At 39.9% G+C, this 27934-nt stretch overlaps 1 protein-coding gene across 2 annotated transcripts in view; it reads left to right on the top strand.

Moving 5' to 3' along the window:
- The window catches only part of LOC115212081 (beta-lactamase domain-containing protein 2-like), a 43732-nt gene extending 19168 nt beyond the window's left edge, over nucleotides 1-24564 (top strand). Inside the window, exons 3-9 of one of the 2 annotated variants that reach the window (XM_029780906.2) lie at nucleotides 2526-2717; nucleotides 8877-8976; nucleotides 13808-13913; nucleotides 17686-17808; nucleotides 21263-21432; nucleotides 22596-22841; nucleotides 24162-24564. In XM_029780906.2, the coding sequence (XP_029636766.1) occupies nucleotides 2526-2717; nucleotides 8877-8976; nucleotides 13808-13913; nucleotides 17686-17808; nucleotides 21263-21432; nucleotides 22596-22841; nucleotides 24162-24344 (1120 nt within the window). In that variant the 3' untranslated portion in view covers nucleotides 24345-24564. The remainder of the gene's footprint in view (nucleotides 1-2525; nucleotides 2718-8876; nucleotides 8977-13807; nucleotides 13914-17685; nucleotides 17809-21262; nucleotides 21433-22595; nucleotides 22842-24161) is intronic. The other variant, XM_036503182.1, reaches the window with a different exon arrangement.
- Nucleotides 24565-27934: the final 3370 nt, after the last annotated feature.

The following is a 27934-nucleotide window of genomic DNA, read 5'->3' as shown; positions in this document are numbered from 1 at the left end:
ACTCAATACAATGTCTGACAGTCTTTACCTTATTTCTCTATGTTCGTCTGCTGTCTGTACTACACACCTAATACTCCCAACCGCCAACAACATTTTCTCTCTCTCACCTAGATTAAAGGCATCAATCACACCTCACATCCCTCTGAATTCTTCACCCCCAAAGGATTCCAATGCACACACACGCACATTCTTTTGGCTCTTATACTCTTCTCACACCAATGCTGGTTTCAAATTTTGGCACAAGGCCAGAAATTTCGGGTGAGGGGCTAAGTCGATTACATCGACCTCAATTATCAACTACTACTTATTTCGTTTTATCTACGCTGAAAGGATGAAAAGCAAAGTCGACCTCGGTGGAATTTGAACTCAGAACGTAAAGACTGACGAAATACTGTAATGCATTCTGCCCGGCGTGCTAACCGTTCTGCCAGCTCGTTGCCTTCTTTTCGTACTAATATTGCTGACACAGAGGGCGATATGTCGAACATATACTCTATAATCGATATACTGACCTCAACAACAATAAAACAACAATTCTCGATCTTTATAGGCGCAGGTGTGGCTGTGTAGTAAGAACTTTGCTTCCCAACCACATTGTTTTGGGTTCAGTTCCACTACATGGCACCTTGGCTAAGTGTCTTCTATTATATATTTCTTTATTGCCCACAAGGGGCTAAACACAGAGGGGCCAAACAAGGACAGACAAAGGGATTAAGTCGATTACATCGACCCCAGTGCGAAACTGGTACTTAATTTATCGATCCCCGAAAGGATGAAAGGCAAAGTCGACCTCGGCGGAATTTGAACTCAGAACGTAGGGACGGACGAAATACTGCTGAACATTTCGCCTGGCGTGCTAACGATTCTGCCAGCTCGCCGCCTTAAGTGTCTTCTATTATAGCCTCGAGCCTATCAAGAGTTTGTGAGTGGATTTGGTAGAATATTTTCCAGACCTCTACATTCTGAGTTCGAATCCCACCTACCTGTAGAAGGCAACGAGAAATCACTCCAGTATTCAGCCCATGTCTAGTCATGGAGGCCGAGATTCCAGTAATCTATTTAACGGCAGCCGGATAGGGTACGGGCCCTCCAAGGTCGTACAGAGAATGCGGGAGAAGGTTCACATGCGCAGGGTCTCCCCAAGAGTAGATCACTGCTAGATTTAGATATCCCTGACCATCACTAAATAGGAGGCATTCACCCACCAAATGATGCGTTGTCAAAGTACGATATTTGTTCCGACTCTTTGTGTCCAGTTTTCAAATCCCATCAAGGTCAACTTTGCTTTTCATCCATTCCGATTGATAAAAGAGAAGTTCCAATACAAAGTGGTACATTTGTTGAAACTTTGGGAACATTGGGCCGGATGCTTTGCGCTAATTGCATGTAAAATATACATGGTCTACTTAGATGGTAGACTTGACCCATCGACCGGTTTAATGCCATCACCTGGAGACCTTTTAGTGGATTCCACTGTGTTGCAAGTATTCGGACTGGATTTCTGGTTTGAGAAAACCGTCCTTCCCTCTCATTGCACTTAAAGGCCCTGAAACGGGCGCCAGCAGTGTCTTCACTCTACCTAAAATCTATCTATCCATCTATCTATCTATCTATTTGTCTGTCTGTCTATCTATCTATTTGTCTGTCTATCTATCCATCTGTCTGTCTGTCTATCTATTTATCTATCTAATACAGTTCTATATTTAAGAGATGAGGAATTATATACATTATTTACATTTGACGGATATTTGTCCTCATCTTTTTTGTTGTTAACACAACGTTTCGGCTGATATACCTTCCAGCCTTCATCAGGCGTCTTGGGGAAAATTTCGAACCTGGGTTCTCATTCCGAAGGTATTTTTCTATGTTGTTGTTGTTGTTGTTGTTGTTATTATTATTATTATTCAGGTCACTGCCTGGAATCGAACTCGGAATCTTGGGGTTAGTTGCCCGCGCTCTTAACCACTAATGCCATATGCCCATGGGCATAATAATAATAATAATATAAGTACATCGAAAAAATACTGTAGGAATGAGAACCCAGGTCCGAAATTTCCCCATGAAGGCTGGAGGGTACATCAGCCGAAGCATTGTGTTAACAACAAACAAGATGAGGACAAATATCCGTCGAATGTAAATATTTTATCTATCTATCTGTCTGTCTGCCTTTCTGTCTATGTATGTATGCGTGCATACAGGTCTGTATACGCTATTATCGAACAGTGAGAATGAGTGCTCAACACTGCATTGGTGAATAAATATTCCGTTTTTGTGGATTAACAAGGCATCCAATGGTTTCATGTCGAAGAAATATCTACAATTGTTCAAATTGTATTCTCATCCAAAACTAGAGACGAGTACCAACACTTCCAAGTTCGCTTGAATAATTGTTGAGATCTTTTCGATATGAAACCATTGTATATATACTGACCTATTTTTCTCTTTTAAATCATTTACTTTTAGAACAGTTCTGTATAATGACTTGATGACACATTCAAACGTTTACTTATTCTTTATTCCCACAGAAAAAACGTCAACAATGGACTTGAAGTCGGCGGTGCCATTGCTGTATACTATGAAGGAGAATTGGTGGTGGATATGTGGGGAGGTTATATTGATAGAGAGGTTCTAATTCCTTGGAAGAACGATACCTTAGGCCTCGTATATTCATGTTCCAAAGGGATCGGCGTTATACTGTTGGGTATCTTTGCCGAGAAGTAAGTATATTTTACAGCTCATATCATGATACTATTAGCGGCAAGCTGGCAGAATCGTTAGCACGCCGGGCACTATGCTTAGCGGCGTTTCGTGTGTCTTTACGTTCTGAGTTTAAATTCCGCCCTGGTCAATTTTACCTTTCATCCTTCCAGAGTCGATAAAATAAAGTACCAGTCAAGCACTGGGGTCGATGTAACCGACCTACCCACTTCCCCGAAATTGCTGGCCAAATTTGAAACGATATCGTTACAATCTTAACACTCTTAAAGAAATGCTGTGATCTCTCTCTCTTTCGCCCTCTCTCTCTCTCTCTTTCGCCCTCTCTCTCTCTCTCTCTCTTTCGCCCTCTCTCTCTCTCTTTCGCCCTCTCTCTCTTTCTCACCCTACACACATACATACATGCACACACACAGAGCTTTTCAATGTTTTGCAAAAGATCTCAAAGATCTACGAGCCGTAGATGTGAATGTGCTTAGAGAACATTTGGACAAATATTTATCTGAGACGCTAGATGAAGCAACGTGGTGGTAAGAAACGAAGAGCAGGACAGCTATGTTCAGCTTACAACTTAACCAAGACCGATTCCGGTGTCAGGGCCGCAAAATGAGTTTAAAATATACATGCATTAACGCTAGTGCCGACGGCCCAGCAAAGCCACAACCTCTGACTGAAACCAGTAAAGGAATATAAGAAATGAATACGTACATTAATCCCTTGCCATATCACGGTTCACTTATCGCGGTTTACTTATCGCGGTTTATTATTTAAGCCTACGCCGATTCCTCTGTGGTATTGTTTTGCATTTACATTAAAATAAATGTAAGCAAATTATAAAAATAATATACTGTACAGTAGTGTTTCTTATTTCTTTACTACCCACAAGGGGCTAAACACAGAGAGGACAAACAAGGACAGACAAACGGATTAAGTCGATTATATCGATCCCAATGCGTAACTGGTACTTATTTAATCGACCCCGAAAGGATGAAAGGCAAAGTCGACCTCGGCGGAATTTGAACTCAGAACGTAGCAGCAGACGAAATACCTATTTCTTTATTACTCACAAGGGGCTAAACACAGAGAGGACAAACAAGGACAGACAAAGGGATTAAGTCGATTATATCGACCCCAGTGTGTAACTGGTACTTATTTAATCGATCCCGAAAGGATGAAAGGCAAAGTCGACCCCGGTGGAATTTGAACTCAGAACGTAGCGGCAGACGAAATGCCGCTCAGCATTTCGCCCGGCGTGCTAACATTTCTGCCAGTTCGCCGTCTTAATATACTATACAGTAGTTTCTACCTCGCGGATTTTGACCTATCGCGGGGATTTTTGGAACGTAATACTCGGGATAGTCGAGGGATTACTGTATGCGCGCGCGCATGTGTGTGTGTGTGTGTGTGTGTGTGTGTGTTTGTGTGTGTATTTGCACAGAGAGAGAGAGAGAGAGAGTGAGTCAATAAGTTATTTACGGCTATGTCAATGTCTATATTTGGATCATCAAATTTTAATTATAATAGCAACAACTAAAGAAATAAATAGTAGGAAGATATTGAAATGTCACGCTATTTATATTTAATTAAGTACTTTGGTCAGACGTAAAATGACCAACAATGAAGACGGCTGGTAATCTAACAAGGCGTAAAGAGACAGTTAAATAAGCTTTACGTATTTTAAAAGTGAACAGGTTCAAAAGCCCAAGCTTACGTCAATCATTGTTGCTTAACTTCCTCTTTTCGCATTGTTAGAAGCTCTAGCTTCGTGGAGGCGCAATGACCCAGTGGTTAGGGCAACGGACTCGCGGTCATAGAATCGCAGTTCCGATTCCCTGATTGAGCGTTGTGAGTGTTTTACTGAGCGAAAACACCTAAAGCTCCACGAGGCTCTGGCAAGGGTGGGTGGCGAACCCTGTTGTACTCTTTCACCACAACTTTCTCTCACTCTTTCTTCGTGTTTCTGTTGTACCTGTATTCCAAAGGGGCCAACCTTGTCACACTCTGTGTCGCGCTGGATCTCCCCGAGAACTACGTTAAGGGTACACGTGTCTGTGGAGTGTTCAGCCATTTGCACGTTAATTTCACGAGCAGGCTGTTCCGTTGATCAGATCAACTGGAACCCTCGTCGTCGCAACCGACGGAGTGCCACGTTACAGCGCTTTAAACAAACCATAACGCTCGTCTTTTGAACAGTTTTATGAGAAAAAGCCGGATACATGTCTGTTAGGTTGGCGGGATAGTTCGCCCCTTCTCTATGTATGTATGTGAAATTTAAGACAGGTATTGTGACATACAGTAACTATACAGATTAGCTATAATAGCTATTGCTGTTAATTCAACCGAAACCGGTTTTTTCATATCCCGCCGCTGTCAACCTTACCTGTCATGCTTTTGGCGTCGATGAAATAAGAACAGTTTAAGCAGTGGAGTCGATGTCATCGGCTAGCTCTTTCCATAGCTTTGTATCCTATTACTATTATTTTTATTAAGGCGGCGAGCTGCCAGAAACTTTAGCACGCCGGGCGAAATACTTTCGCGGTATTTCGTCTGCCGTTACGTTCTGAGTTCAAATTCCGCCGAGGTCGACTTTGCCTTTCATCATTTCGGGGGCGATAAATTAAGTACCAGTTACGCACTGGGGGTCGATATAATCGACTTAATCCGTTTGTCTGTCCTTAATCCTTGTTTGTCCTCTGTGCTTAGCCCCTTGTGGGCAGTAAAGAAATAGGTATTTCGTCTGCCGTTACGGTCTGAGTTCAAATTCCACCGAGGTCGACTTTGCCTTTCATCCTTTCGGGGTCGATTAAATAAGTACCAGTTACACACTGGGGTCGATATAATCGACTTAATCCGTTTGTCTGTCCTTGTTTGTCTCCTTGTGCCGTTACGTTCTGAGTTCAAATGCCACCAAGATCAACTTTACCCTTCACGCTATCGGGATTGATAAATTAAGTAACATTCGAGTACTAGGGTCGTTGTAATCGACTCATTCCCTCCCCCAAAACTTCAGGCTTTGTTCCTAGAGAAGAAAAGAGTAAAGGCGGTGAGCTGGCAGAATCGTTAGCGCGCTGTACGAAATGCTTAGCGGTATTTCGCCCGTCGCTACGTTCTGAGTTCAAATTCCGCCGTGGTTGACTTTGCCTTTCATCTTTCCGGGGTCGATAAATTAAGTACCAGTTGAGTACTGGGGTCGATCCAATCAACTTATCTCCTCCCCCAAAATAGCTGCCCTTGTGGCAAAATTTGAAACCATTATTATTAAGGCGGCGAGCTGACAGAATCGTCAGCACTACGGGCGAAATCCTTAGCGATGTTTTGTCTATCCTTACATTCTGAGTTCAAATTCCACCGAGATCGACTTTGCCTTTCATCCTTTCGGGGTCGATAAATTAAGTACCAGTGAAACACTCTCCCAAATTTCGAGCCTTGTGCCTATAATAGAAAGTATTATTATTATTATTATTATTATTATTGTTGTTGTCTTTGCACAGCTTCCAACGCTGAAGATATATTACGGTGCTAGTTGTACACTAACCCCTTGTTTCGAGCACCATCCGGAGTATTCGAGCGGTTCTAAGCAGTACTGTTTTCTGCAAGTGCCCCACTCTTAATGCAGCCCCTATTTGTTCTATGTACCTCTCAAGATTTTCTACTCACTGTTCCCAGGGTTCCGACAATTATTATTGTTGTTGTTGTTGTTAAGATTATATAGAACTGAGGTAACTTCTCCAGAAGTTATAGAGACATAAAGAGTAGAAGAGTGCCATAGTTATCATGTGAAATTGGTTGAACGAGATTTCGGCATCTAGCATGCCTTCCACAGGTTCAACCAATTTCACATTATAACTATGGCACTCTTCTATTTATTTCTCTATAACTTCTGGTGGAGTTACCTCAGTCCTATATAATCTTAACAAAAAAAAAGGGTGATCCTTCGGTATAAGTACCGTAAGTGGGTTTGTTTACATTTCTGCAGATAACAGAAACCCTTTTCTCCCACCCCTAACCCTAACCGTAACTCTAACCCCCTATATACATAAAAAAAACAATATTTTCTTGAAATGTATCCGGTACTTTTGGTACTTATACCGAAGTTACGCCAAAAAAAGTAAACAATTGCAGCGTGCAAGGTGTTTATAAGCCATTTAAGAAACACACAAAAACCGTTAGATTCACTTCAACATTTAAATTTAACTAGCAATATCGCCCGGCGTTGCTCGGGTTTGTAAGGGAAATAACTATATAAGCATTTTTAGAGAGTTATAGCAAAAAAATAGCAAAAAATGCATTAAAAATGGAAAAAAAATAATGGTAAATTTTTTTTTTAAATTGTTGACTTATCGTAGACATTTTTAGAGAGTTACTTCCCTTATATAATAGCGAAAAAAATGCGTTAAAATGGAAAAAAAATGATGGTAATTTTTTTTTTTTAATCGTAGACTCATCGTAGACGCGCGCTAATACCCAGAAGGGCTCGATATGAATCACGACTATAAGATACCCGGTTTTGGTTACACTGCACCACAAAATGTGGGAGTAGTTAGGAATCTAAATCGTAGGAGACAGACACACAACTTGACTTTTATATATAAAGATTTAAGAAACACACAAAAACCGTTAGATTCACTTCAACATTTAAATTTAATCTGTCAAAATATTTTCGTCGCTTTGAGACCGCGACCTGTTCACTGACAAAACTTCGTGCTGCTGACTGGACTGACAATGTAGTTTTTTAACCTGTGGAAAGCACGCTAGATGCCGAAATATCCTTGACAGTTTACTGCGATGGTCAAACAATTATCAGTGTATCTTTTGATGTTGTTGCGTGGGTGCTGAGATGTGTCTTGGCTCTGATGTGTAATTCTCACGTGTCATTCGCAATATCTGGGTCACTGACACTCGTACGCAATGACTGTTTTCCAAGTATGTGACCGCGTTACAATTAGGGATGTTGACACGTGAGCGAAGGGTTACTGTTGCTAGGAAACCGTTTCGTTGATAGGAATTTCAGTAGAGAACGACACAAACAAATGCAATTCTTTTACTTGTTCTAGTCATTTGACTGCGGCCATGCTGGAGCACCACCTTAAGTGGTTTTAGTCGAACAAATCGACTCCAGGACTTATTCTTTGTAAGCTTTGTAGTTATTCTATCGGTCTCTTTTGGCGAGCCGCCAAGTTACTGGAATAAAAACACATCAGTTGTTATACGATGGTTGGACAAACACAGATACAGTCGTATCTTAGTTTATCTTTTGCTTGTTTCAATCATTGGACTGCGGCCATACTGGGTCACCCCCTTCAAGGGTTTAGTCGAGCAAATCTATTCTAGTATTTATTTTCTTCTTAAGTCTCGTAAGTATCCTATCGTCCTCTTTTGCCGAACCGCTGAGTTACAGGGACGTAAACAAACCAACTCCGCTTGTGAAGTGTGGGGGACAAGCATAACGATATTCACACATACACAAACGCATATACACAACGGGCTTTCACATATTTTCTATCTATATCAAATTCACTCACAAGGCACTGGTCGGTCTGGGACTATAGAAGAATACACTTGCCCAAGGTGCCACGCAGTAGGACTGAACCTGAGACAACGTGGTTTCAAAGCGAATCTTTACCACACTCTCATGTTTAGTTTTCGTTAATAAACATGCTTTCTTTGTCTTATGCTTTTATTTATCACTAGCAGTATCGCCTGGCGTTGCTCGGGTTTGTAAGGGAAATAACTATAAAGCATTTTTAGAGAGTTATAGCCAAAAAATAGCAAAAAAATTCATTAAAAATGGAAAAAATATGATGGTAAATTTTTTTAAATCGTTGACTCATCGTAGATATTTTTAGAGAGTTACTTCCCTTATATTAAAAAAATATGCATTAAAATGGAAAAAATGATGATAAATTATTTTTAAAATCATAGACTCATCGTAGACGCGCGCTAATACCCAGAAGGGCTCGATATGAATCACGACTATAAGATACCCGCTTTTGGTTAAACTGCACCGCAAAATGTGGGAGTAGTTAGGAATCTAAATCGTAGGAGACAGACACACAACCTTACTTTTATATATAAAGATTAACCGTAATCATTTCATGAAATAATTTTATTAAAAACTGTTTCGGACGACTTGTACATGCTTTTTTATACATATTTTTCAGGGGTTACATTGATTTCCAGGAACGAGTCAGTCACTATTGGCCCGAATTTGCTCAGAATGGTAAAGAATCAATTACCATAGAAATGTTAATCAACCACCAGGTAACAAAATATACGCATATTTCTTTCAACTTCGTAAACGTAACGTCTAGAAAACAAAAGAACAACCTTATGGAAACTCGATAAAATTTTAACAAATTCAAGCTAAAGTCACGATGCCTGATTTTTTTCCGGATCTTTTCGGTTTGAACGGCAGTTTTTTCTAGCGGTGTCATATGAAATTGTCACCCATAATTATGACCCTAGTATCGATCTATTGCATTTCAATCTGTTTTAGGATTAGGGTTAGGGGTGGGGGAAAGGGTATCTTTTTTTCCTCAGAAATGGAAATAAACCCAATCTGTTTCTTAAACGAGGGACATATTCATACGGCACAGAAATTGTCTGACTAACAGAACTGAATTTTCCTGCTTGTGTGGCATGGTGCAGAGTCCTGTTGCCAAACACAGGGTCTTCCAGCAGCCACGAATATGTCATAAATAGCAGGGACATTATCATATGACACCGCCAGAAAATGTTTACGGCAGAGAATGTTTTCACCTCAATAGACGTCATTGATTGGTTGAAATTGTAGAAATTGAAGAAAAAAAACAACAAATATCTTACAAACTATAGAATTTTCTCAATAAAGCCAAGAGAAAAAGATGTTTTATAAACACATTTTACCAGTATACGAAGTTTAAAAGTGTTTAGTTACGTGGAAATTATTTTTAAAAAACTGCCGTTCAAACCGAAAAGATCCTTTTTCCCCCCAAAACCTCGTTAATTCTTTTGCGTTACCTCCTTCGCTTCAACCACTTTTTTGGCTGGACATCAGTTCAAGGAGGTGAGGGAAATGCCTCATAAGCATCCTGTATGTAATGCTCTGATTTAATTTTATTAGTCTGGATTATATTGATTATTGATTATCTCTTAGTTGATGCGGTTTAGTCCTATATTGCAGGGGTTTCCAGTCACCGTGGTGAAGCTTTTGTTACTGGGCAGTACAGAAAGAATACATTTTAAAATTCTATTTCTATCTTAAAAAACGTAAAAAACACCATCTGAGCGTGGCCGTTCGCCAGCCTCGTCTGGCACCTGTGTCGGTGGCACATAAAAAACACCATCCGAGCGTGGCCGTCCGCCAGCCTCGTCTGGCACCTGTGTCGGTGGCACATAAAAAACACCATCCGAGCATGGCCGTTCACCAGCCTCGTCTGGCACTTTTGTCGGTGGCACATAAAAAGCACCCACTACACTCACGGAGTGGTTGGCGTTAGGAAGGGCATCCAGCTGTAGAAACACTGCCAGATCTGACTGGCCTGGTTCAGCCTTCGGGCTACCCAGACCCCAGTTGTATCGTCCAACCCATGCTAGCATGGAAAGTGGACGTTAAACGATGAAGATGATGATGATGATGATCTTATAATAATAATGAAATTATTGTATACAGTGCTCAGGTGCACCACAACTTGTCAGAAAGTGCGTATAAAGCGTATGAGTTAATGTACAAATGTCTGGGAAGTGAACAGTGTATGAGTCAGATACATACTTGCGTGTGTATAGAGGGGAGAAAATCAGGTGTAGTGTTGGCGAATCTCAGGAAGCATGGAAGTTTTTAAGTTTTGTAGTTTTGTTGACTATCGCAGTTTTTAAGATATTTTATTTTGAAAAATTACCGTTTCTGTGCCTTTCACCTACGTTTGTCTAAGTCGCAGACATTTTCATGCACCAATAAAGCTTTTGTTATGCGCGTGATCTCCCACTCCGCGGAAAAATTGTTTTGCATGAAACCGGTCCGTGACGCGAAAGAGGTTTGGTACCGCTGCTATGTCATACTTGTTCGAGAGGGCTCGAAGTGTTCTATGATCCAAAGCAATCTAACCGTGACTGTCAGATATTTTTTCTTCTGATATATGTTCTTAAGCTTTTGAAAATCAGAGCTGCCAGGGAAACATGTGTAAAGATTGTGTAATTCACGATATAATAATGAGTTGAACTGAATCTCCTCTTTTATTCTGCTCTTGGACATACGTACGTACGTGTGTGTGTGTGTGTGTGTGTGTGTGTGCGTGTGTGTGTACGTGAATATATCTATGTTTGTAAATATATATTTACGACAAAGAATACCTTTACTACTATATTATATATGTGCGTGTGTACGTGTATACCTGTACACATATCTATCTATCTATCTATATGTGTGTCTGTGTTTATGTATGTCTGTATGTATGTATGTGTGTGTGTGGTGTGTGTGTGTATCTGTGTGTGTGTGGCGGACTGGCCAGGTTGCTAGCTTGCCCGATGGCAAGTGGGCCCCTGGGCCATTAGAATCCATATATGGCGGTCCATGTTAGTATCTAAGGGGTCCATCCCCTCAAGTTTGAGAGTTTTTTTTATTTCACTCCTGAAAGAAGACATTAATTATTTCAGCCTGGCTGTTTTTTGTAGACAGTTGATAAGAATACTTTTAGCAAAAAAAAAAAATTGAATTATAGCATTGTAGTTGCAGGTGGTCCCCCTTAGTCTCCTGGCAACCAATATTTTTTAGACCCAGTCCGCCACTGTACACACACACACACACACACACACACACACACACACACCACACACACACACACTCACACGCATATAAGAGGTATTTGTATCCAGAAGATACCTATTTCGTTACTACCCACTAGGGGCTAAACATAGAGGAGATAAACAAGGACAGACAAAAGTATTAAGTCGATTACATCGATCCCAGTGCGTAACTGGTACTTAATTTATCGACCCTGAAAGGATGAAAGGCAAAGTCGACCTCGGCGGAATTTGAACTCAGAACATAACGATAGACGAAATACCTATTTCTTTATTACCCACAAGGGGCTAAACACAGAGGGTCAACCAAGGACAGACATAGGTATTAAGTCGATTACATCGACCCCAGTGCGTAACTGGTACTTAATTTATCGACCCTGAAAGGATGAAAGGCAAAGTCGACCTCGGCAGAATTTGAACTCACAACGTAACGACAGACGAAATACCGCTCAGCATTTCGCCTGGCATGCTGACGTTTCTGCCAGCTAGCCGCCTTATAACGTTTCTGCCAGCTCGCCACCTTGTGGTATCCAGAAGATACCACAAGACCCCTTCGAATGAACAGCACATGGAATTTATGTCTCCACTCTACCAACTCGTAATAACAAAATATGAACTTCTATCGGAATCTACTCACCATGGACAAGAAGCATTTCTACCCATTCTACACTGCGCTTTCCTTGGATAATGGAACTGCAACTCTAACAACCAACATATATTTTCACTTTATTTTTATTCTCTTATTTCCCTTTATACTTCTTATTGCCATCCGTTTCCAAAATAACTCCTTATATTGAGCTCTGCTATTTCCCTCTACTTAACTCTCTCATATCGTCTCTGATGAAGGGATATTCCTAATATCCCAGAAACAGCTGTAAGACTACCTTTCTTTATATAAAGGTCCTATAAATTCCACACAGCCTTGGTTTTGTTGTCTCATTTTATTTAACACACACACTCACACACACACTCACATACATACATACATACATACATACATACATACATACATACATATATACATAGGGAGAGTTTACGAAAAAAAACAAAAGACGAAGACAGGTGGTGTACAAAACAAATAGATGTATTAGTACAACGCTCAGGAATAGAAAAAGTCTTTTACGTTTCGAGCCTACCCTCTTCTACAGACAGGGACACAGAAAAAAAAAGGTAGAAACAAGGAGAGAAAAAATATGTGTAGTGGCTAACGATATATATATAGTAAATACAAAAGAAAACCCAACGAAAAACAAACGCAAAAATCAACAACACGAGGACGTGGTACATGTAATGTATTAGCAGACGCTCAGGGAAGGCAAGAAAGGTGGTTTTACGTTTCGAGCAAAGCTCTTCTTCGGAAGTAGGAGACAGAGGAAAGTCCAAGAGAAAAGGAAGACGGAGGGGGAAAAAATCACTAACGATTCACATGTGGTTACATGATATATATATATATATCATGTTACAGAATTCTGCCTTTATAGAAACCGGAGAAAATTTTAACAAGCTAAAGCTAAAATTACGATATCTTATTTACCTCAGATCTTGCCATTTCTTATGCGTTCCCTCTTTCATCCTGCCCCTTGTTTGGGGGTGAACATCAATTAAAGGAGGGGAAGAAAATCTCTCATGCACGACCTGTGCGTAACGCTCGAATTAAATGGTGTGAGTCTGAACTATATTGATATACTAGCACTATGACTCGGCGTTACCGGGTGCTAGTGCATGCATATACAGCTGCGTGCGTGCACACATACACGCAAGTACTGTCCAAATCTCCGACCAATCACATACAGCTAGCTGGCATTCAATTGGCGTATCAAGTTTTGGGCATTTTCATTGGGTTTTGGATAGAAAATTCACAAAAATGTCACTTCTATTGATTTTTTAATGGCTTTGCGGGGTGACTGGGGAAATGTAAAGATATGCATGACCGCCCTTGGACGGTTTTGAATGACTATAGAAAGTGCGAGTCCTCTAACTGAAAAATTGTGGATTTGTATAAAGGATACACAGACATTTTGCCGTTTATATATAGAGAGATTACCTGCTCACAACTGTCTAGGCGAACCGAAGCGATGCAAATAAAGTGTTCAGTTCAGACACGCATCGAAGCGCCATTTGTAGATTTAAACCTAAGATCTGTGAGCAAATAAAACTTTATCAAGTGGGTCACCGTAAGACATAGCGTAAAAGAGGTTAAGTAAATACACCTTTGTAACCGAAATAATGCCAACCATTGTATAATTTATGTAAATGTTGCAATAATGCGAGGTTTTTTCATGTTTATATTTTTATCATGTATCTGTTATTCAAGGCAGGTCTTCATTATTTAGAAGAGCCACTGGAGATGGAATTATTTATTACAGATTTTGACCAGTTTGCTAGCAAGCTTGCATTGCAAAAACCTCACTGGACCCCCGGTAAGTAAAACTATAACAAACTTAACAACCAATAGAAATCTAGGGTTGCAATATTGGAGTTAATATATAAGGTGGCGAGCAGGCAGAATCGTTAGCATGCCGGGCGAAATGCTTAGCAGCATTTCGTCTGCCGCTACGTTCTGAGTTCAAATTCCGCCGAGGTCGACTTTGCTTTTTATCCTTTCAGGGTCGATAAACTAAGTACCAGTTTCGCACTGGAGTCGATATAATCGACTTAATCTGTTTGTCTGTCCTTGTTTGTCCTCTCTATGTTTATCCCCTTGTGGGTAGTAAAGAAATAGGTATTTCGTCTGCCGCTATGTTCTGAGTTCAAATTCCGCCGAGGCCGACTTTGCTTTTCATCCTTTCAGGGTCGATAAACTAAGTACCAGTTTCGCACTGGAGTTGATATAATCGACTTAATCCGTTTGTCTGTCCTTGTTTGTCCTCTCTGTGTTTAGCCCCTTGTGGGTAGTAAAGAAATAGGTATTTCGTCTGTCTCTGGGATCTGAGCTCAAATTCCACCTAGGTCGACCTTTCATCCTTTCGGGGTCGATAAAATAAGTACCAACGGGATATTGTGGTCGATATACTCGACTTATCCCCACTCCCGAAATTACTGGTCTTGTACCAAATTTTGAAATCAATATTAGTTACTATATTATTAAGGGTCATTTGATCGGGGAAAATGTAGGGCTAAACGAAGAATGAGTTTAATGAAACACTCCGCAATAGTTTCTTACTATATAAGATATATATATATATATATATAATATATATATATATATATATATATATATAAAAGTAGATAAATGGTACAACAAGGCACCAATATATACTGAAAAATAGCAATCGATATAAATACAACGCTATTGTATAGCTTCACTGCGTATATACAAGCACAGACGTGTGTGTGCAATAAACATAAAAAAATTTGTCTTACCTCTAGGAAGAACATGATAAATGGAAAACCTAGAATCGGATAAGGCAAGACCGGTTTCTGACTCTTCAAATACGGTTGACAACGTAAATTTGATTAGTCTTCATCAGCTGCATTTACCGTTTGTTATATATATATATATATATATATATAACAAATGAAAGCCAGAAGATAGAATATAAGAGAATATATTATTAATCACAACAATTGTTTCGACACATCTAGTATCGACTCCTCTTGTGGGACACACAAAAACTGGTTCAGGAGCATCCGGTGGTGCAGACATATCTTGTCGGGTGATAAATAAATAAAAAATCTCGTTAAAATGACTGTTCCATAATGCAGCTTTCTGTTTTGTAGAGAGAAAAACAGCCAGACGGAGGAAAATTCATCATATATATATATTTAGAAGATCCCAAAATAAAATTGCAGAAGACAAAAAGAGAAACGAACACTTAATCCAGCGAGAAAATTATATATATATACCCACTGATATTATTATTTTATTATAATTTTATATTTATATATATATGTATATATATATATATATATATATATATATATATATATACTCTTACTCTTTTACTTGTTTCAGTCATTTGACTGTGGCCATGCTGGAGCTCCGCCTTTTAGTCGAGCAAATCGACCCCAGGACTTATTCTTTGTAAGCCTAGTACTCTTTTGCCGAACCGCTAAGTTACGGGGACGTAAACACACCAGCATCGGTTGTCAAGCGATGTTGGGGGCGGACAAACACAGACACACAAACATATACACACATGCATACATATGTATATACATATACATATATACGACGGGCTTCTTTCAGTTTCCGTCTACCAAATCCGCTCACAAGGCTTTGGTTGGCCCAAGGCTATAGTAGAAGACACTTGCCCAAGGTGCCACGCAGTGGGGCTGAACCCAGAACCATGTGGTTCGTAAGCAAGCTACTTACCACACAGCCACTCCTACGCCTATATGTGTGTATATATATATATACAGTAATACTTCATTTTATGAGGGCTCGCTTTACGTGATCCTGGGTTTATGAGCTTTTACGAGTTTTATTTTGTTTACGAGTTTTCGTTTTATGAGCGTTCTCTCGAAACGAATATACTCGTGTACCGAAGCATTATTGTATATACGCTTTTTAGTAATATTAATTCAAATACTCTACTTCAAGCGTACTCAACCACCGGGCCACGGGCCACGGACCACAACCAGGTTGGGGAGGGCACGGAAGGGATATATTTTTCGACTTTATTTCTAGCTTATTGAATGTCGCAGTCTGCTGAGTGTCTTTTGCATTATATATGTATTACATACGATGGGGTACTCAAAAGTGTAAACTCGTACATTCGAGACCCTAGAAAAAACTGAAATGATAAAGATTTTGAATGAAAAATATTCATCAAGTAACTTAAAATAAGGACATAGAAAAACTTCAATAGGAGGAATTACAACCGTGTTTCGTGGTCTGCTACCGCAACAGTTCCTTTATAGGATCCAGTTAGCTCAAGACATCATCAGGAGGAACCACGTCCGGTTTCGGCCCCTACTCCTCTACCGTTTTGACGTGGCGGGGCACCCCCTTTCGGAGGTGTCTTCAGCTCTGGTGTTGGGTGCATGTCTTCTTTCTTCTTCTTTCTTCTGTTCCCTGGCCTCTTCGGTGTAGCGTCAGCGAGTGTCAGCCGGTTAATACCTTCTATATAAAAATATATTCAGTGGAAGATAACATATTTAATGTAGAGAGCGGGAGAATATTTAGTTCACCGAAAGAAATCTCGGTTAAGTTCTGATCCAAAAGAAACTTGTTGTTTGTGAAAGGTATAAGTGTCCCATATAGGTTTGCTGTGATTATTTGTTACTTAAGTGAGTATTGTAGTGGAGGCGCGTGGCTTAGTGGTTAGGGTGTCAGCATCATGATCGTAAGAGTGTGGTTTCGACCGGGCGACGCATTGTGTTCTTGAGCAAAACACTTCATTTCTCGTTGCTTCAGTCCACTCAGCTGGCAAAAATGAGTAACGCTGCGATGGACTGGCGTCCCATCCAGCTGGGGAGCACATACGCCATAGAAACCGTGAAACCGGGCCCATGAGTCTGGTTAGGCTTTAAAGGGGTGAAAGTGGAGGCACGTGGCTTAGTGGTTAGGGTGTCAGCATCATGATCGTAAGATTGTGGTTTCGATTCCTGGATCGGGCGACGTGTTGTATTCTTGAGCAAAACACTTCATTTCACGTTGCTCCAGTCCACTCAGCTGGCAAAAATGAGTAACGCTGCGATGGACTGGCGTCCCATCCAGCTGGGGAACACATACGCCATTGAAACCGGGAAACCGGGCCCATGAGCCTGGCTAGGCTTTAAAAGGGTGCATTTATTTTTTATTATTGAGTATTGTTGTTCGCTTGAAGCATTGTGTATTGTTTATAAAGAATAAAAGGTCTTGAATGACACAACAATGCTCTATAATACAAACGATGTTGTAATTTAATCATCCAAAGTCTGATATATTTCGGAATAAAAATTCCTTCTTGCACTTCACGTGAGGAAAAGCCGTTGGGAAACCAATTATAGCAGCGACTCCATCAATTCCTAGGGATATCTGAAGAAGGATTTTTTATTCCGAAAAAAAAAAGAAAAGCCGTTGGAAAACCGATTATAGCAGCGACTCCATCAATTTCTAGGGATATCTGAAGAAGGAATTTTTATTCCGAAATATTCATATCAAACTATGGATGACTAAATTGCAACATCGTCTGTATTATAGTGCATGGTTATCATTACTTAAATACAATTTGTTCTCTTCCTTTTTCCTTCTTTTAAAATCTATAGGCACTCAATTTGGGTATCATTGTTTTACGTTCGGAATGTATGTTGATGTGTTGTTGCGAAAGGCAGACCCGTTGAAACGTCCATTAGAACAAATATATCGCGAAGAGTTGTTCAAACCATATGGTAAGCGAAACATTAACCGACGATTCTGATTTTGCATGTAAACAAAGCTACCGTATTTTCTGGCGTACAAGTCGAACGTTTTAGACCAAAATTTACTCTTTTACTCTTCTACTTGTTTCAGCCATTTGACTGCGGCCATGCTGGAGCACCGTCTTTAGTCGAGCAAATCGACCCTAGAACTTATTCTTTGTAAGCCTAGTACATATTCTATCCGTCTCTTTTGCCGAACCGCTAGATGAGATGAAGGTAAACACACTAGCATTGGTTGTCAAGCGATGTGGGGAGGACAGACACACAAACACACACACAGACACACAAACACACACACACACACACACATACACACACACACACGCACACACTCATACACACACACATATATATATATACATATGCATATATACGACGGGCTTCTTTCAGTTTCCGTCTACCAAATCCACTCACAAGGCTTTGGTCAGCTCTAAGCTATAGTAGAAGACACTTGGCCAAGGTGCCTCGCAGTGGGACTGAACCCGGAACCATGTGGTTCGTAAGCAAGCTACTTACCACACACAGCCACTCCTGCGCCTATCGGAATCTTGGGGTCAGTAGCCCGCGCTCTTAACTACTACACCGTAAAAAAAAAGATGGTAGGTCGACGTATACACAAAGACGACATTTGAGGACCAAAAATTCCATGTGAAACACAGCAGGATTTGGAAATACTGTGACGATGTTCGAATGCTTACATTACATGTTTTATACTAAACATTGCGTCGCCTTGTGCACCAGAAAATATGGTAACTAATGATAAATACGGTAATTAACGATAAATACCGTTCTATGTATTACTTTATATGTGTTTCAGTCTTTGAACTGCGGCCATGTTGGGGCACCGCCTTGACAGGTTTAATCAAGCAAATCTACTGCAGTATATTTTAAACCCGACCACTTCATACAAACCTAATTTATTTATAAATATTACCGGTATCACATACTTAATGTATGTGTTTTGTTTTTGTGCTTATTGGCTACGGGATTCGTCTAGGGAAAAATCCCTTTAAGGCGCAGAGTATTAAAACACTGAATATTTCAAACCGAATGAAACGAATCGTCCCGTAGAAGAGCGAGAACGGTGTCGATCGATATTTCGCTGTTATTTCCACTCTTCAGCACCGTATACCCGAGTCATATCGAAAATAATTTGAATCGCTTATCTATGCATACAGATAATGTAAAATCTATTTGCGGATGTGCAGGAGCATCGCACAAGTGAAACAAAATTAAATTTTGAATTAAAAACAGTTCTAGTAACGTAAACATTGTCGATGTCACATACTTAATACATGCGTTTTGTTGATGCACTTTACTGTCTGCCGGGTATTCAGTATTTTTAAAACTCGAACTTCTAAAGAGACATTTCCTTGGACGACTCCCGCAGCCAATAACCGCATAGACAAAGAACACGCGTTAAGTGTGTGGCATCAGTATTATCTCTCTACTAGCAGTATCGCCCGGCGTTGCTTGGGTTTGTTTCGACCCGCTGGAATTGTAATTTTGAAAAGTAAAAATTTTGTGAACATTTTTCTGGTCGAAATACACCGAAAAGTGGCGACACAGCAGTGAAAAAATCATAAAAAATAGGGATTTTCATAGAAAAAAGCAGCTTTTTGATGTAAATAATTTTTGGTGTTAACATGGTCCGATTTGAATTTTATGTTCTACAGAAGGAAGAGCAATCCTTCTTCTATCATACTCTCAATTTTGGTCAACTTGCGCCGCAGGGTCTCGGAGGAGATAGTGTTAGTTGAAGGTTACCAAACGTGGCGCACACAGACAACTTCAGCTTTATATAGAGATAACACACACACATTAATACACATACATAGACACACACACACATGTATGTATGGATGTATATATGTACATCTGTCCACTTCTTGCAATATTTTTATCCTTCACTTCCTACACACACACACACACACACACACACACACACACACCTTATTAGCTTACAATTTCTTTCTGTCAACAATTGACAACAGAAGTACGCTCGCCAATTAATACTACCAAAATTTAACGACAGAAAGTAAATTAAAAACCAATTTACCTTTTCTGTATTGTTATGGCAATTCGACCGTCGGTGTGTTTTTGCAAATGTGTTCGAATGAGAAGTGAGTTGTGTTTGGCGCCTTTTTTACTAATAACAAACACACACGTGTTTGTATGTAGTTGTTTGAAACGTTTGTGTTTGTCACTGTCATATATGTATGCGTGTGTGTGAGGAATGGCAAACCAGATAGATAGCGCGCGAATTTCTTTTGAAGTTCGCGCTCCGCTTGTGTGTGTGTGTGTGTGCGTGCTTTAGGTGTACGTAGGTATGTGTACTCTCTCTGTCTCTTTACACACACTAACAAAAACACTTCACTTACACACCACACTTTCTGTGTCGCACATCCCATCAAACACACACATACACACACACTCACGCATGCACACATGTACATCAATGCTTTCGAAGTGAAATGTTAAAATATTGAGTTTTCTCGAATTTTGTCTTAATTGGGGGTGAAATTGAAAGAAATTTTGTATGGCATGACCGAATGGAAGTACTTTGAAAAATCATAGGTAAACTCTAATTGAAGAAATTGTGTGAGGAGTAAATCGTTATGTATTTATTTGTTTCTGTTTGCTGTGTTTTTTTTTAGTAGTGGGTTAAGGTACACTTGCAAAGAGAAAGTGGGAGAATTAGGGTGATAGCGTGAGTGAATCAGATCGCTCCGTTTTTGTGTGTGTGCGTGTGTGTGTGCTGTAGCCCACACTAAGAAAAGCACTTCACTTACACACCACAATGTGAGTTTTCTCTAAATTTTGCTTAATTGGGGTTGAAATTTTAAAAACCGGACCTGGCACGACCCGATGCATTCTACTCTTAAAAATGCTAGGTAAATTGTAATTGAAGAAATCCTATATTGTAGATTTCTATAAGAGACAAAGGGAGGCAGATAAAATCTGCCTTTTATAATAAGAGATATATAAACGGCAAAATGTCTGTGTGTGCGTGTCCTTTATACAAATCCACAATTTTTCAGTTAGAGGGCTCGCACTTTCTAAGGTCATTCAAAACCGTCCAAGGGTGGTCGTGCACATTTTTACATTTCCCCAGTCACCCTGCAAAGCCATTAAAAAATCAATAGAAGTTACTTTTTTGTGAATTTTCTATCCAAAACCCAATGAAAATGCCCAAAACTTGATACGCCAATTGAATGCCAGCTAGCTGCATGTGATTAGTCGGAGATTTGGACAGTACTCGCGTGTATGTGCGCACGCACGCAGCTGTATATGCATGCACTAGTACTATGACCTGGCGTTGCCGGGTCATAGTGCTAGTTTACATTATAAGAACTACTTCTAATTCAAAATTTTATTTATTCATGTACTAAATATACTTGAACATTTTCTTTTCCTTTTTCAGATCTTGATATTTTCCAAGGAACTCCTTACTCGGAACAGTATCGCACTGTAAGTGTCCTCACAGAAAAATATTGGTGGGAGGTCGTTGATTCTTTCTTCGACATCGTTCCTTATATTGCTTCCAGAATTTTGTTTGCACCACACATTTGTAAAGCTTCGACGGCGCTTCTTGTAAGTATCATCACTAATCTTTACTCTTTTACTCTGTTACTTGTTTCAATCATTTATGCAGCACCGCCTTTAGTTGAGCAAATCGACCCCAGGACTTATTCTCTGTTAGCCTAGTACTTATTCTATCGGGTCTCTTTTGCCGAACCGCTAAGTTACGGGGACGTAAACACACCAACATCGGTTGTCAAGCGATGTTGCGAAGACAAACACACACACACGCACATATATATATACGATGGGCTTCCTTCATTTTCCCTCTACCAAATCCACACACAAGACTTTGGTCGGCCCGAGGCTATAGTAGAAGACACTTGCCCAAAGTGCCACGCGGTGGGACTGAACCCGGAACCATGTGGTTGGTAAGCAAGCTACTTACCACACAGCCACTCCTGCGCCCATCATTAAAAATTGTGTATCAGTAAGAAGCGAAGATTGTGCGACCACAACATACATACTTGCTTAAGTCCTTCGCACCTTTGACACAAGCCAGTAATTTTGAGGAGATGTGAAAGTCGATCACATTGGTCTCAGTGCTCAACTGGTACCTCAGCGGCATTTCAGTTCCGAACGTAAAGCCAGTAGAAATATTGTTAACATTTTAGCTGGTACGCTAGTGATTCTGCCATCTTGCCGAGGTCGACTTTGCCTTTCATCCTTTCGGGGTCGATAAATTAAGTACCAGTTTCGAACTGGGGTCGATGTAATCGACTTAATCCCTTTGTCTGTCCTTGTTTGTCCTTTCTATGTTTAGCCCCTTGTGGGTAGTAAAGAAATAGGTATTTCGTCTGCCGTTACGTTCTGAATTCAAATTCCGTCGAGGTCGACTTTGCCTTTCATCCTTTCGGAGTCGATAAATTAAGTACCAGTTACGCACTGGTGTCGATATAATCGATTTATTCCGTTTATCTGTCCTTGTTTGTCCCTTCTGTGTTTAGCCCCTTGTGCGTAGTAAAGAAATAGGTATTTCGTCTGCCGCTACATTCTCAGTTAAAATTCCGCCGAGGTCGACTTTGCTTTTTTTCCCTTCGGAGTCGATAAAATAAGTACCAGTTACGCACTGGGGTCGATATAATCACCCCACCCCCAAAAAAAACAATTCCAGGCCTTGTGCCTCCAATAGAAAGGATTATTATTTGTTTTCTTTTATTTTTTTATATTTTTAGTTTAACCAGCTGACTGACAGTGACACTAAACTCATTCCATCTACTAGTGTCAATGCTTATAGTACTGCAAGATCTTTGGCTAAGTTATATGGAAATCTCGCCAACGCAGGTTATAACAAAGGGAAAGACATATTGTCGAAGTCTATCTTAAATGAACTCACGAAAGTTAAGTTATCAGGGACCGATCAAGTCCTCCTGTTGGAAAGAGCTCTAGGTTTAGGGTTCATGTTGCATCCTCTTCCAAAAGTAAGTATTAAAAAGGAAACCCTTTCTTTTGTTATTGTTGTACGAGGGAACTTTTATGCGGGGAATTAAGAAACGATTCGCCAACCTTCTCGTCGTTTTGCCGTCCAGCTGTACTCAATCCAAAACTCGCGCCCTGCCCGCACACCTAACAATAGCAGCTGCTAGTACCCGTCCCTATCCGTTCGCTCACCTCACGTTCGTTCGTCGTGAGCACCCAAGACAAAAGACAATGACCCTGGTCTTCCTTCCCTCACTTCCTCTCTCACCCTTCCTGTTCCAGTGCTCTATTTTTTCTTCGTTGTTTAAGAAAAATGTCCATTTCCCTGGTTTTGTGTTTATGTTTCCGCTTCTCATTGTATTCGACGTTTTTTTGGTGTCCTGTACCCATATATGCATGTATATATACATATAGATGTAGGTACGTACATATATGTATGTATATATGCATATGTTTTATTTTTTAATTTGTTATTATATGACAGAATGCACGCATCCATTTCTATATATATATATAAATTAGAACAAAACCACCTTTTATCAATTCAATAATAAAAAATTAAATTATCCCATTTAGAAAAATTACATATTATAGAACGATTAAATATAAGATAAAACATATAGCGATGATTAAGTAATATGATTAAGTAATATAAGTTATATACATAAATATATATATAAATTTGTACTGTCTCCCTGGTTTCTATGTGCTAGGCCACTTGGTGTTAAACTGACGATATTATTAAATTAATATCTAACTTTTCACCCACATTTATGAATTTATGAAATAAGTATGCTGCAGCAAATATTGTATGCGGTATTGTTTTCCACGGAGTCCTAGCATGCTTTCGGCGGGAAGCTAAACCACAACTATAGATGCAATAGATCAGACCGCATGTGTATTTCATCGCCCCGTGTGGGTCTGATAAATTGTATCGAGGACAAATACTGCTGATGAATTATAGACAAATATGTGAGTATAATTACATATTATGTTGATAAGGAAACAATTGTTCAGTATTAATCTATCTTTTTGTTGTATTTCGCTTCCCTTACGTTGAAGGTAATGCTATTTCTGCTGTGGAAAAAATCTTCGGTGGCTATACCAGAATAAGGAGCTATTTCTAGCACTAGAGTTAGCCACTTATCGTTAATTCTCTTATATATATATATATATATATATATATATATATATATATATATATTATATATATATATAATTTATTTATTTATTTATTTCTCTGTAGTAAATTGTATTTCTTACGCCTGAATAATATTTATAATATCTTAGTTATAGTATTTCATTTTTGTTTTATTTTGTAGGGTGGATATATGTTTGGTTATGCTGGATTTGGAGGTCAAGTAGCCTATGGCGAAATGACGAACAGAATAAGCATCGCTCACATTACAAATCATTTGAACCCTATCATATCATTAAATGACGAACGGTGGTCGTCTATAATCACAGCAATATATGACTCTCTTGAGAAAATCAAAAAACATTAATTATTTTTATTACATTAAATATATTGATTTTTATAAATAATTGGTTTATCTTAAATACCTAAGTATATAAGGGTGACAGAAGTGTTCTGAAGTGGTACTAAATGCTTTGATGCTTTTAGTTCCTTTGATCTACATTCATAATCCAAACTGCATCAAGATAAATTTTGCCTCCCGTCCATTCAGGTTCACGAGCGACAATTAATCTCATACAAAAAAAAAATCTTTTTTTAAACATAGGCGTAGGAGTGGCTGTGTAGTAAGTAACTTGCTTACCAACCACATGGTTCCGGGTTCTGTCCCACTGCGTGGCACCTTGGGCAAGTGCCTTCTACTATAGCCTCGGGCCGACTAAAGCCTTGTGAGTGGATTTGGTAGACGGAAACTGAAAGAAGCTCGTCGTATATATATATATATATATATATGTATGTATACAGGGAGCGAACTGTGAGCATTAAGGGCCCTCGAGCATAACTGTTTACTGGACCCTTTTGAATGTGTGTTTTAGTACAGTTAACATATAGAGTGTGGGCTCCGAGCTCTCGGGCAGTGTCCGATTGACCGACGGTTCAGTCCTCTCCTGTATATATATATATATAATCTTGGGGAGCGTTCGTGTGTTTATCCCTCAAAACTGCTTTCCGGCGTTGGTCTGTTTACGTCCTCGTAACTTAGTGGTTCAGTAAAAGAATAAATTATTGGGCTTGATGTGCTCGATTAAATCCTTCAAGGCACTGCTCCAGAATGGCTGCAGTCCAATGACTGAAGCGAGTAAAAGATCAAAACTTATTCGCATAAGTACAGCGAAATTTTCAACAAGCATACTTTGAGAGTTTCCTTTAGCGTATCACCTACCAGAAAGAAAATTTTAGTAAGCTGGCCCAAACTAAACATAGAGGCAGTCTTATATGAAGTGGAGGCAACTCAAAGGATCCCAGTGAAGTGATGCAAGTACAGAAATATATGGATGGTACGGAAGGACGTTTTAAGACGAGGATCAACAATCACATGCTCTCCTTTATCCAGGAGAGCTGTAACATCGCAATACTAGCAATATACATATGGCTATTAAAAGAAAGCACTGCTAAATATAGTATTAACTGGAGATAGCTGGAAAATTGGAAGATTTACCTCAACAGCTGTAGGAGTACAGACTTTGTGTAGAAGAAAAGAAGGTTATTTTGAAGAATTTCCATTAACCTGAACTATAAAATCGAAATATTTTCTTTTTATCCTCACAAACGAAAATATTTCTTAGCCAGTTGGTTGGGAATACCCTAAGAGTAAGTGTTGGCTCTTCCTCTGTTAGTGCTCCTCTCATCACAAAAGTTCATTTCCGCCAAATCCAGCATTTATATACATGCATACATATACGTGATCACACATGCTCGTGAAAAAAAGAACATGAGTCAACCTTTCTCGCACCCATCTGCTCCCACATTTTCTCACGTGTCAATATACCGATAAGTACTAGGTTTAAAAATAAATATTACTGTCGATTCATTCCGTTAACCCCTTGACGGCAGTGTCCCAGCATGGCCGCCATCCAGTGCCTAAAACAAGTTAAAGATAAAAAAGGAAAACACACAATTTGTTGCAACCACAATCTTGTGTGGACTTGTAAGCTGTTATTGAATGAGTTCACTTCCGAAGGATTGGTGTATTTCCGTTCTCTTCCACTTAAACCAGTCCATTGTTTTTTTTTGATGACCGGTCAAATGACTTTGCCAAAATTCTTGTCAATTTCCCAACCACATGGCTCTGGGTTCAGTCTCACTTTTTTTGTTTTTGTTTGTTTGTTCCTTCTCGAGCCATGCCTGGCTCATAAGGGCCGGTTTTCCGGCTTCCTTGGTGTATAGGTTACCCACCTGGACCGGACGGCGGTCCATCGCAGGTGAGCTGCAAGATGCAGGAGGAAAGTTGTGGTGAAAGAGTCAGCAGAAGTTCGCCATTACCTTCTGCAGGAGCCGCGTGGAGTTTAAGTGTTTCGCTCATAAACACACACACAACGCCCGGTCTGAGATTCGAACCCGCGATCCCTTGACCGCGAGTCCGCTGCTCTAACCACTAACCACATGCCTCCACACAGTCTCACTGCATGGCACCTTGGGCAAAAGTCTTCTACTATAGCCCCAGGCCGATCAAAATTTTGTGTATGGATTTGATAGACGGAAACTGAAAGAAACCCGTCGTAGATGTATGTGTGAGTGCGCGCACATGACATTGGGTATGTGCTTGTCCCCCACCATCACTTGACAACCGGTGTTGGTTTGTGTATGTCCCCGTAACTCGGCAAAGAAACGGATTAAATAAGTGCCAGGGTTAAAAGAAAAAGTACTGGAATCGATTCATTCTACTAAAAATCCTTCAAAGCGGTGCCCCAGCATGGCCGCAATCCAATGAGTGAAACAAGTTAAAGATAAGCATATGGGCGCAGGAGTGGCTGTGTGGTAAGAAGCTTGCTACCCAACCACATGGTTTCGGGTTCACTCCCACTGCGTGGCACCTTGCGAAAGTGTCTTCTACTATAGCCTTTGGCCGACCAAAGACTTGTGAGTGGCTTCGGTATGTATGTATGTATGTATGTATGTATGTATGTGTGCGTATATGTTTGTGTATCTGTGTTTGTCCCTCCACCATCGCTTGACAACCGACTTTGGTGTGTTTACGTCCCCGTAACTTAGCGGTTCGGTAAAAAGAGGCTGATAGAATAAGTACTAGGCTTACAAAGAATAAGTCTTGGGGTCGATTTGCTCGACTAAAGGCGGTGCTCCAGCATGGCCGCAGTCAAATGACTGAAACAATTGATTAATTGAAAAAAAATGTTTAATTCTTGGAGTTTTAAAAAGATTAGAACGATGTGTATTTACATCAATTCAGAGAAATTATGGTCGTGCTATATATATATATATATATATATATATATACACCGGAGTAAACACATAAATGTGAAACAAGGTGGAAAAAAGAGTACTCAAATACTAGAGGTAGAGTAATATGCTGTATTTAAAAGCAGCAGAAATTTAACAAAAGCTGTTACTCGGAGTTTCACGTTCCCGTTCGTCGGACAGTTTTCTTTTAACAAAACTGTCCGACGAACGGGAACGTGAAACTCCGAGTAACAACTTTTGTTAAATTTCTGCTGCTTTTGCCCCAGCATGGCCGCAGCCTTCGGGCTAAAACACTTTTAATGATTTAAGGATATATATAGATATAGACACGCAGGAAGTAAATAGACACCTTTTAATTTTCAACATTTCTGATCTAAGCGTCTTAATATGGTTTCAGCGGTGTAGAATTTACAATTTAATTATTCTTTTTCATTCCAGGTGCTAAGAGTAACCATACCATGCACAAAAAATTCAGCAGAACTGTCAGATTTTCAAAGAGGTCGTATTGTTGGGCACTCCGAGGCTGGTCTTAGCCAGCGAAAATTGCCGAAAATCCTCAAATTCCTCTTGCTACTGTTAAAAGAATTATATTCAAAAAGCCAAGGAAAAGAATCAACAGATTCTCGTCCCGGCCGACCTAGACCCTCGGAAAGGGAGTCTCGCTGTTTGAAGGCTTCTGACGTTGCAAAACAGCTAGAAGTT

This window comes from Octopus sinensis, linkage group LG5, assembly GCF_006345805.1.
Source record: "Octopus sinensis linkage group LG5, ASM634580v1, whole genome shotgun sequence".
NCBI classification, from domain to species: Eukaryota; Metazoa; Mollusca; class Cephalopoda; order Octopoda; family Octopodidae; genus Octopus; species Octopus sinensis.
Note: the sequence above shows the minus strand (reverse complement) of the source record. Positions and strands in the feature narration are given on the sequence as shown.